General features: G+C 35.5%; 2 protein-coding genes across 2 annotated transcripts; one reads left to right on the forward strand and one right to left on the reverse strand.

The window, feature by feature from the left end:
• Window positions 1–2,120: 2,120 nt before the first annotated feature.
• On the reverse strand, window positions 2,121–3,143 carry LOC122007096 (acidic endochitinase-like). The gene has a single exon (XM_042562867.1). It carries the CDS (start codon window positions 3,104–3,106, stop codon window positions 2,222–2,224), a length of 885 nt encoding a protein of 294 aa, XP_042418801.1. The 5' UTR covers window positions 3,107–3,143; the 3' UTR covers window positions 2,121–2,221.
• Window positions 3,144–11,196: 8,053 nt separating this feature from the next.
• LOC122004719 (uncharacterized mitochondrial protein AtMg00810-like) lies at window positions 11,197–11,831 on the forward strand. Its single transcript, XM_042559561.1, has 2 exons — window positions 11,197–11,693; window positions 11,789–11,831. The coding sequence occupies exons 1-2, from the start codon at window positions 11,197–11,199 to the stop codon at window positions 11,829–11,831; spliced, it is 540 nt and encodes a 179-aa protein (XP_042415495.1).
• Window positions 11,832–12,304: the final 473 nt, after the last annotated feature.

Below are 12,304 nucleotides of genomic sequence, written 5' to 3' on the forward strand. Positions count from 1 at the left end.
AACACACACAAGCTCATAATAATGATCAAATCAGAATAATAATGACTTATATGATAGAACTAGTAAGATTTAGATCTAAATAAAAATTTATCTTAACATTAATAATTTATAATGTATAACTAGTGAGATTTAAGAATCGATCATTAGCACCAATACTTTGTAGGCCCTTCTTGTTGGACTCTATTAGTTCAACTAGGGGTGCAAACGAATTAAGCCGGCTCACAAATTTTTCTAGCATCTTCGAATAATATTTGATCCGCATTCGAAATTATCGAGTTCGAGCTAAACTCGAGCATGCTTGATAATGTTTATGAGCCGAATTCTAATCCATAATAATTTGTTCGAGTGTTTGCAAGCTACTCGCGAGCTTTTATTTATTTATTATATATTTATTTTTTATAGATAACTTAGTAATGATCAATGGGTTATATTCTAATCGGTTATTGGGTTAAAGGGTTCAGTCATTACCCATTCATTACTATTTTCACCTTTTACTAACCGTATAAGACTATAGGTGTATAATCTAATAGCCCTAATGTTTACAAACCCTAGCCCTGCTTTGAGCCTTCGCCCTTCAACGTCGCTGCTGCAAACATCAACAAGTGGAAGGAGATAGCCCTACTTTGAGTCTTCAACGGCGCCGCTGCAAATATCAATGAGCGGAAGGAGGTTGAAGGCGACAAGCCAACCATTAAAAGCTTAGAGTAGAATTGCATTGAGGACTCGAGATCGTTACTAATCCTAATTTCAGCATTTCCGAGGCTGAAATCAAGTCTTGCCTGGTTTCCGGTTGACTTCAACCTACCAAGATTCCCATTGGTCAACATCCAGTTATCCGTGACCTGTTAAGATTTTCCATTACCTACCATTCAGACAACTTTGACCTACTATGCGGAACTACTACATCAACGGCCCCTATGAGCCGACGCTATGATATGGAGAGAAATAAATACAGGAATCCAAACTGGTAAGTGTAAGGGTGGAAGTCTAGCAAAGGGTGATGAAATCCCTCGCCAATATTTGACCCCCGACCTCTACGATAATTTAACCTTGACATGTTATGACTTCTTTACTAAGCGTACAATTAACTTTTGACACACTTGGACTTTTTATCTCATGTCAAGTGCCCAGTCCTCTATGACCCACTTGAACTTACGGCCTCATGTCATGTGTCTAGTCTTCCGTGACCCACTTTGACTTTTTCTTACCTAGCCTCATTAAGAATAGATAGTTCTCGACTAGGTCTTTTACTCCCTAGCATCGTTAGGACTTCTATTATTTTGTCTAACCTCCAATAAGAATTTTTTGTTACTTAACCTTTAGTTAGGATTTTTCTATTCAATTATCTGGTTTATCTCTTCACCTACTTAATTTTCTTCTCAGATATTATCAAAAATCAAAATTCAAATTTGGACAACCTTAATTCGTAGACGATTGCACCCATCGAATGAATTTTTATCGATCAAAACACACACACCGTAAACTATGACTTTTAGTTTATGTATGCACCATCGAAAAGCATTAGAAAAGATTCGTATATTCTTTTTATACTATCAATCAAAGTGCAAGTTACATGCCTATAGTGCCCCTGGCAGTTGGCGCATTAATTAATCAAGTATTCAAGATTTAAATTTAAGTTAGGGCGTATAACATTTTCATTAAGGAAGATGACAAAACTAATAACAATAATGAGCACTTTGATGATGGTAGATGAAAATTTTGCATGGGATCAAATTGATTATCTTTAAAATTAATCGCTTTTAAAAATTAAATTTAATTAAAAAAATTAGATGCCTATAATGATATAGATTAAGCTGGATATATAATATTTGGATTTTGACTATAGCCCATTCTCCTTCCTTCCATCACCAAAGCCAAATACACGGCCTCAAATTTGACTTCATGAAATTTTAATCAAATACAAAATAAATTCAAATTTGGCATTAATTCTCACACAAAATTTATTAGTTTAAAAGATATAATCAATACAAATTATTTTTAGAGAAAATGTTGTAATTTTTTTATTTAACATTCAAAAGGAAAATATTTTAAAATACTTTTTTAAATATATCTGGACTACAATTTTGGAATGTATCTGGAGTACTCTTCGATCAAATTCCCTTTATTTTGGAAAATATTTTAAAATATTTCAATAGGAGTCACACACTTTATTTATTTATTTATTTTTTATTCTCAAGTTTAATTTTCTTTATCGATTTGATCAGACGCTGTTCCTGACGGCGGCGCTGAATCCACTGTTAACGTCGTAGAACCTACTCCACACCATGATGCCGCCGTAGTTCGACGCCTGATTGATCGCCGGCAGCACCTGCGACGTGAGGTCGCCCGGAGGGATGTACCCGCTCCCTGCGGCATCCGTCGACGCCGGCACCCCCAGGAAGATAGTCGACGACTGAAAGCTGGAGGTCCAGGTGTTCCACGCTCCGGAGACGCCGCTGACCCCCGAGCTGTAGTCGCAGCTCGGGTTGTTGTAGAATTGCACCCACACGTAGTCGAACGTCACGGCCTGCAGCGCCGGCCCAAGATGCTGGTCCGGGAACGGGCACTGCGGCGCCGCCGACAGGTAAACTTTGGTGCCCCCCGCCAGGTTGATGAGCGACTGCGCCAGCTCCCCGTAGTGGTCCGACGCGCCTTGCTCGATGTCGAAGTCGATGCCGTCGAGCGCCGCGTCGCCCAGCGGCCGCGAGCCCGAAGACCCGCCGAGGTAGGTGTTCCACAGGTACGTCGCCACGCTCGACGCGTCGTCGGAGGAGGAGAGCGAGTAGCTTCCGGTGGCTCCGCCGATCGACAGGAGCACCCTAATGCCTTGGGACTGGCACTGGCGGATGTCGTCGCTGAGACCGGTGCAGGTGCCGGAAAGAGGCTCGCAGTGGCCGGCGAGGTTGAGGACGGGGGTTTGGCCGTTGCCGAAGGTGGTCAGGAAGGAGATCATGACGTAGGAGTAGAGACCGGTGTTGCATGTGTCGGCCAAGCTGCCCTCGTTGCCATTCTGGCCCCAGTAGACGGCGATGTTGCCGGCGTTGGAGAAGGCAACGAGAGCCGAAAGAAGGAAGGCAATGAGTAGGAGATGGGAGGTAGAAGCCATGGAGGATTTGGAAGGCGATGATGATGGAGGATGGAAGTAAGGGTCCCTATATATAGGGAGGGAGAGGAAAGGGGAGGGAAGAGGGAAAGGAAAGGGAAAAGGGAAAGGGAAGGGAAAAGGTCGAGAATTAGTCAACACGGCTTTAGACAAGTCTACACGTTAAAGACTTTGATTAAGTAAGTCAACACTTACAATTTTTTCCTACCAACTATCACCTAATTAATGTAAGGCCAAGCTTTTAGTGGCAGAATTAAGCTTCTTTCAATTAAATTATCATATATTATACTAAACAACCTAATTACAAGTGCAATTAAAGTTTTCTAATTACTAGTAAGTTCACGTGTATTACTGTATAATATAATATATGAATACGCATAAATTAATAAATATTTATTGTTAAATAATTAAATAACATTATTCAATATTAATATCATTTATTTTGTACCAATATTCAAAATAATCAAAATAGATGAATTAATATATATAGTAAAATTGGAGAAAGAGGAGGAGGAGGGGAGAGAAGATTAAATTAAAATTATTAATAAGTCTTGAAATTATTTTTAATATGAAAAAAATATTAATGTAATTTATTTTTAGATTGAGAGACAACTTATTCTATTTTTAAAATTATTAAATTATATATTGATTTTTTAAAATGTCCTTTCACCCTTCATTTTATTCACTTATCTAAACCAAATTAATTAGGCGGCTGTAAAATTATGGCTAAGCTTAGTGGCTAAGTTAACAGCAAAATTACGATTAGAAGGTCTAACTTTTCTTCAATATTTTCTCCACCTTCTCGATTCATAGAAAAGAAACTGCATTTATTTTGTTCTTATCTGCAAATCAGTTGCTTGTTGAGCACGATGTGATTTTTTTCCGCAAATATTCTACGAGCGAAAATGGCAATAATACTTTTAATTATTATTCTGAATTATTTGATTACGATTTATTGCTATTCCCTATTTAGTTTATGATCCGATATGCTGACGACGGACAGAATGCTCGGATAGAGAAGCGGCAATTGTGGAAGCACAGATCGTTAACAAGGAAAAGGTTGAACCTTCGACGTCAGCAACAGAGCCGATGTGGTTGAACTAGCAAAGCGTTAAAAGGGAGAAAAGATATTGAATCATATGTTTAAAATTATCTAAATACAATTGAACACTAGAATACACCAACTCAAATCGGGAGAGATAATCACGGCGAGCCCTATGAAAAGGAGGATATTATGGAGATGACTGCGTCCTGTTAGTATATGCTACACGATACATATAAAAAAAAATCTTTTGCGACCGAATTATCCATCACTAATGGATTAGTGTTGAATATAACGATCGCTTAGGGGCGTTTAGTTTTTTCCTAGGAATCAGAATAGGAATCATAGTATTATGGAATGAGAATGGGTATGAGCATGAATATTACTTTTAAAAGCAATGTTTGGTTAGTTGAATATTTTCTATCGGAATCAATCAAAATTTCCTTTTTTACCCTTAAAGGAAAATAAAATAAAAAAATTAGATATGAGAGAAAGTTGAATGTGAGAGAAAAATATGATGAGAGAGAAAGTGTGATGGGAAAGAATGAAGAGAGAGAAAGTGTGACGAGAGAAAATGAGAAAAGATAGTAGATGAGAGAGAGCGTGATAATAGAAGATGAGAGAGAAAATATGATGAGTGAGAAAATATGATGACGGAGGATGAAGAGAAAGAAAATGTAATGAGAAAAAAAAATGAGAAGAGAATGTGTGATGGTAGAGATTGAGGAGAAAGAAAATATGATGATAGAGAAAGTGTGATAAGAAAAAAAAATAGGAAATCAAATGTGATCGGACATATTGAGGAGAGAGAAAGCATGAAGAGAGAGAAAGTGTGTTAAGAAAAAAAGGGAGAGAATGTGATGAGAGAGATTGAAGAGAGAGAAAGTGTGATAAGAAAGAAAAAAGAGTGCGATGTGAGAGATTGAGAAGAGAGAGAAAGTATGATGAGAGAGAACGTGTGATGAGAAAAAAGAGGGAAGAGAGTGTGATGGAAGAAATTAAGGAGAGAGAAAGTGTGATGAGAGAGAAAGTATAATGGGAAAAAAGAGTAAGGAAAGTGTGATGAGAGAGATTAAAGAGAGAGAAAGTGAGTGATAAAATGAGGAAAGAGAAAATATGATGAGAGAGAACAAGAAGAGAGAAAGTGATATGAAAGAAAAATTAAATAAATATAGTTTGATATTTGATATTAAAGGGGAAAATTTTAATTTTTTGTCAAGGGTATTTTGGGAATAAGGAAATATTTTGATTGTTGAAAATAGGGTAATGACTCATTGAAGGGGGGAGACATGGGAATGAGTCATTACCCAATTATAAGGATTCATTCTCTTTTTTATATTCTCATTCCTATAATCCAAACATCAACAATGGGAATCAATGATTACTATTCTCATTCCCCACTCTTATTTCCCTAAACCAAACACCCCTTAGTGACTATTTATAATGGTCATCGTAAAATTAATCGTTGACTTCATTTACGACGTAATTAAATATTCTATCACTACTAAAAATAAAATGTAATATTCGTTTTTAAATTTAACAATATAATTAAATAGTAACTAACAATACAATATTCTACATTTAGTGATTGAAGTTTATTAATGTCGTCTCTAATGGTAGAGGTAAATATTAAATTTCGTCTAGAGTAACGACGAAATATTTAATTCTATCCCTAAATTTGTTAATGGTGTTGTCATAATCTTGTCAAACTTAGCTACGGGATAATAAAATATCATCACTAATTAAAGATAGAATAATTGAATATCATCGCTAATTAGAAATGATACTTAAATACCTGTCGTTAATTATCATAATATTTTTAATTTTCATATATAAATCTAGCAATGGAATAATAAAGTTCATCGTTAATTAGAGACGGAATATTAAATATCCATAGTTAATTATCAAAACTTTTTAAATTCCATATTTAAACTTAAAGATAAAATAAAAAAAATATCGTATCTAATTAGCGACATAATTTTCAAATAATTCTAGTAGCAAGTACCTATTTTCACTTATATATATAAAAACATCATCACATACGATGATTTCAAACACATTCAAATTACACATTACATATTCTCACAAACTAACATAACACATTCACAAACACATATTATATATTCACAAATAATAGAACATATCTCAAATAAAGGTTGACATTCACAAACACAACACATTTAAAATTCAACAAAATGATACATTCACAATGATCAAATTCAAAAAAACTATACATTCACAAAAACGGAAAGTATCACATCAAATCTAAACAAGTATCAAATTAATCTAATAACAAAATAAAAATAAATACTCAGACATCTCAAATAAAGTATAATATATCTAAATCTAATAATATGAAATATAATACCTCCTAACAAAGACAATCTATTTCAAAATTAACTAGTAGTATTCAATCTTGCATAAAGTATAATAAACAAATAACAAAGTAGTGATATATCATTAGAATTATGATTAACATATTGAATTTAATAATATGAACATGTTGGATATAAAATTATTTTACACACCTTAATACTAATTTAAATATTTGTTAATGGTGATATATAGAATATATCTATCATATTCTTGAAAAGATATAATACAATTAGAGACGATGCATCTAATATGAAAATTATTAAATTTATTTTGCATGTTTAATAAGTAATAAAACACACACAAAAAAAGTAAAACTAAAAGGTCAATACACCTATGAGTCAGCTGCTGATTAGTATTGTCCTAAGGGTCCTAAGTCTTCAAAGAGTCAAAATTATCCGGCATTTGACTCATTCGAGCCATGAATTTCCATATTTCCCATCCAATTTCCTCAAGATGAATTCAGGATTGCCACTCCTCTCGAAAATCTCTCTCCAATGTCAAGAGTCGATTTTTCAAATCTTGGTTTTCTTGCTCTAAGGTACTACTCTAGTAAATGATCCAGATCCGGTAGATGATCTGCTAGGACAACCCCTTGCCCTAGGAGTCATCACTCGATCATATACGACCCTCACCTGGAACCAAAGATCGTAGAAGGTGGAGATCTTTTTTTTTTCCATTGACCATATCATAATAAATCTCAATTATCTGGTCGGTGGATAGAGTCTACCTCTTACCTCCCTCTGTACTAAGCTAAGATGCATGTGCAACCCTAACAGTCATTTCTTTCTATTTACATTTAAAAAATATTCTTATCCGATATTTATTAAAAATTGCTACTCGATGACCATCTGGGGTAAAACTGCATCAAAATAATATAAATATTAAAAATATGTTACAGAAAAGATAAATACAATAAAAATTACTAATAACACCAATACTTACTAACCCCCAACAATCCGCAACACAATATGCCCCCGAAGTACAACTACCAAATCTTATATGTCTATATCTACATAATTACATTATAATACATACGTATTCATAATAATAATCAAATCAGAACAATAATGACTTATATGATATAACTAGTAAGATTTAGATCTAAATAAAAATTTACCTTAACATTAATAATTTATAAAATATAACTAGTGAGATTTAAGAATCTGAATCATTAGCACCAATACTTTGTAGGTCCTTCTCGCTAGACTCTATTAGTTCAACTAGGGGTGCAAACGAATCGAGTCGGCTCACGAATTTTTCTAGCCGGTTAAAATAATATTTGATCCGCATTCGAAATTATCGAGCTCGAGCCAAACTCGAGCATGTTCGATAATGTTTATGAGCCGAATTCGAATCCACAATAATTTGTTCGAGTGTTTGCAAGCTACTCGCAAGCTTTTATTTAATTATTATATATTTATTTTCTATAGATAACTTAGTAATGATCAATGGGTTATATTCTAATCGGTTATTGGGTTAATGGGTTAAAGGGTTCAGTCATTATCTATTCATTACTATTTTTACCTTTTACTAACTGTATAAGACTATAAGTGTATAATATAATAACCCTAATCTTTACAAACCCTAGCCCTGCTTTGAGCCTTCTCCCTTCAACGTCGTTGCTGCAAACATCAACAAGTGGAAGAAGATACCCCTGCTTTAAGCCTTCAATGTCGCCGCTGCAAATATCAACGAGTGGAAGGAGGTTGAAGGCGACAAGCCGACCATTGAAAGTTGAGAGTAGAATCACATTGAGGACTCGAGATCGTGTGATCGTGCTTCTAGTGGTCAGTGTGGAAACTAATAGATGAAGAAAAAAAATATAATAGAGAATAATTCTTTGATCTGCATTTACTAAAGTCAATAGGCTTATTTATACAAGTTGTCCAAATAATAATGGAAAGATTAAATATAACATACAATTTATAAGCAAAGTAATAAATATAATAAATTTGGAAGTATTATTTTGCTTTTTGATTCATGTTGATCTTGATTGTGATGCCCAATATAATAAATCTCAATTAATTGAAATTAATTTGAGATTATTTTCTATTATTGTCATTACTCTTCGACAAACTCAATGGGAGTGCCTGAACGTTGAGTTTGAGTGCTAACTTGGTAAAACGTTGTCTGAATAATGGTTTGATAAATATATTAATAATTTATTTTTCAGTAGAGATGTAAGAAACTGAAAGTTATTGAGTTGTCACATGCTCAAGAACAAAATAAAAATCAATTTCTATATGCTTGGTACAAGCATGAACAACAGGATTTACTGTAAGTTAAGTTGCTCTAATATTATCACACCAGATTTTAGGCGTAGCAATTGGGGAATAATGTAGTTCCGAAAGAAGAGATTGTAGCCAAATAATCTCTGACGTCACATTAGCTATAGCTTTATATTCAGCTTCAGTACTTGAGTGAGAGACTGTAGGTTGCTTCTTTGAATGTTAAGAAACAAGATTTCGCCTAAGAAATATAACATATCCACTAGTAGAACGTCTATCTTCGGGAGATCTAGCCCAATCTGCATCACTGTAGGTAATCAACTCTTGTGAGGACTGACGATATAAAAGAAGACTATGTAGAATAGTACATTTGAAATATCGAAGAAATCTCTTAACACCTTCCCAATAGTGTTCAGTAGGAGCATGCATAAATTGGCAGACACGATTCACAACGAAAATAATATCGGGTCATGTAATGGTGACATATTATAGAGAACCAACAATGCTTCAGTAAATCTGGGGGGTCAGACATTGAAGAGGAGGATGAAGGTGCAGTGAAACTACCTTCAATGATTGGTGTAGAAATAGGACATGCATCATCCATTTTAGCTCGTTGTAGAAGTCCAGTAATATATTTGTTCTGAGAGAGAAGACAACCTTCAGAATGTGAGAGAAACTTTATGTCAAGAAAAAAAATTAGCATTGTCAAGATCTCGAATAGGAAACTCCTGACGAAGAAGATTGAGTAAAGTAGGAATGTTATTTTGATCACTACCAATTATTAATATATCATCCACATAAATCAGAACAAATATTAAAAATTTCTCATTACATTTATAGAATAGGGAAGGGCTAGTTTTTGAGCAAAAAAATCCCTGAGCATGAAACCAGGTAGATAGACGATGAAACCATACATGAGATGTTTGCTAAAGACTATATATAGATTCTGAAGTTGACACACATGTGTTGGAAGTTACGGGTGGATGAATCCAAGTGGTTGCTCCATATAAATAGTTTCTTCAAAGTGTCCATGAAGGAAAGCATTACAAACATCTAATTGTCGTATCGGTCAATTAGAGCTAATAGATATAAATATTAGCAATCCGATAGTTGTAATTTTGACGACTAAATTAAAAGTATCATTGAAATTAATACCTGAGTGTTGATTAAACCCTTTAGCAATAAGGCGAGTTTTGTAAACTTCAATAGATTCATTTGCATGATACTTAATTCGGTAAACTCATTTAGAGTCCACAATATTCATAGATGGAGTACGAGGAACTAAGCTCCAGGTGTAGGATCGAAAATAATTTAGATATCTCCACAATTACATGATATTGTCAATTTTGGGCCTAAGCCCTTATGGTTTTGCTCTTGGGTTATACCCAAAAGAGCTCATGCTAATGGAGGTATCTTTTCTCTTATAAACCCATGATGTTTTCCATGTGTTTTCAATATGGGACTATGTTTACAACCTTGCAACCCCAACAATCCCCCCTCAAACAAAAGACCATAGGCTTCCCACGTCCGATCCTCGACCCACCAGGTCTTCCTGTCCCTCGGTCCACCCGACCTACTAGGACTTCCTTGCCTAGTCGCAACTTGGACTTCCTGCCAGGTATCTGGTCCTCTTGATTCGAACATAGGAGCCCCCACTTTCTTTATTTGAAGTCAATATTGTACTCGCATGATATTATCCACTTTGGGCCTAAGCCCTCATGGTTTTGCTCTTGGGTTCTACCCAAAAGGCCTCATGCCAATGGAGATATCTTTTCTCTTATAAACCCATGATCTTTTCCATGTGTTTTCAATATGGGACTATGTTACAACCTTGCAACCCCAACACCAGGTTGCATTGCGAAGAAGAGCATCAAATTATGTAATCATGGTGGCACGTCATTTTGGATCTTTGACCGCCTGTTTAAAGGTAGAAGGTTTAACAAAATTTGAAGAAGTAATAAAAGCACGTGGAAGAGGATAACAAGTGGAAATTGGTTGACATCATGCATAAATATCACTTAGAGGAAGCATTCAACGAGGAGTATCATCATCAGAGCTACTCGAAGATGAGTGGTCAGATAGATGAAAATCAAAACTAGAGAGTGGATCACCACTAGCCGTTGAGTCTACAGGAACATGTGGAGATGGAGCAGGATCCAAGATATCATCCCCCCTTGTACTTTCAATATGTCCTGATGAATCAATATGCGGAGATTCTAGTATATTACTCGGTGATATTAGATAGCTTCCTTGATCATCTAAAGGAAGATCTGAGATAATAACTATAAATGAAAAAAGAGATTAATCAAAAGTAACATGTCGAGAAATATATATCCGCTCGGTCGAAATATTGAGGCAACGGTACCCATGATGTAAATTACTATAACCAAGGAAGATATATTATAGAAAGTGAGTCTTTAAAATTTGAATTAGCTTGTTATTTCACTATGAAGGACTTGGGTTTACTGCGCTATTTTTTGGGGATTGAGATCGCCTTTTCAGCTAAAGGTTATCTCTTGTCTCAATCAAAGTACATAGCTGATCTATTTAAGCGTGCACGTCTCACTGACAACAGGGTAGTTGATACTCCCCTTGATACTAATGCTAGGTACTCTTTATCAAATGGTTCTCCTTTGTCAGATCTTAACCTCTACCGTACTGTTGTGGGAAGCTTGGTTTATCTCACCGTGACTCGTTCTGATATTGCATATGCTGTACATGTGGTTAGTCAGTTTGTCACTGCACCGACCACAATTCATTGGGCTGCTATTCTTCAGTATCTTCGAGGAACTCAGTTTCAGAGTCTCTTGTTCCCTTCTACTTTCTCGTTAGAGCTCTGTGCATATTCTGATGCTGATTGGGTGCATGATCTTACGGATCGTAAGTCGACCACTGACTTCTGTATTTTTCTTGAAGATTCTCTTTTCTTTTGGAAAAGTAAGAAGTAAGATGTTATTTTGATATCCTCCACAGAAGCTGAGTATCGTGTCATGACAATCACTACTTGCGAGATTGTTTGACAACGTTGATTGCTTGCAGATATGAGAATTTTTCTTCAGAAACCTTCTACTCTTCATTGTGATAATCAGAGTACTATTCATATTGCGCGCAATACAGTTTTTCATGAGAGAACGAAGCATATTGAGATAGATTATCGTTTCACTCGCTATCATCTACAGCTTGGCACTATCACATTACGTTTTGTTTCTTCCTCACTGCAGATAGTTGATATGTTTACCAAGGCTCATTCCGCTTCGCGCTTTCAATTTTTATCTGACAAACTCTCAATGCTTTTGGCTGTAGCATCGTGAGTTTGAGGGGGATGTTAGCTTATATAATTAGAATTATTTGTTTATAATCTTTAGGACAATTTAGTTTTTTACCTTTTCAATTTAGGGTTTAGGTTTTCTGATAAATAACTGATCCTGTCTGGAAGCTGAGAAGACGAACCTGCCGGTATGACGTGTCTGGAGGGTTGACCGCATCCTCTTGACCCGGTGGTGATCTGTCCGCTGCGTTGACCAGATCGTCAGAAGTCCTCCTCCGGTCAACTGT

Source organism: Zingiber officinale, chromosome 7B (genome assembly GCF_018446385.1).
Source record: "Zingiber officinale cultivar Zhangliang chromosome 7B, Zo_v1.1, whole genome shotgun sequence".
NCBI classification, from domain to species: domain Eukaryota; kingdom Viridiplantae; phylum Streptophyta; class Magnoliopsida; order Zingiberales; family Zingiberaceae; genus Zingiber; species Zingiber officinale.

Excerpts from the sequence above, each read along its gene's own strand:
- LOC122007096 (XM_042562867.1), bottom strand. The coding sequence starts at position 3,106 with ATGGCTTCTACCTCCCATCTCCTACTCATTGCCTTCCTTCTTTCGGCT.
- LOC122004719 (XM_042559561.1), top strand. The coding sequence starts at position 11,197 with ATGAAGGACTTGGGTTTACTGCGCTATTTTTTGGGGATTGAGATCGCC. Across the intron at positions 11,694-11,788 it reads TTCTTTTGGAAAAGTAAGAA|ATATGAGAATTTTTCTTCAG; the intron begins GTAAGATGTTAT and ends GATTGCTTGCAG.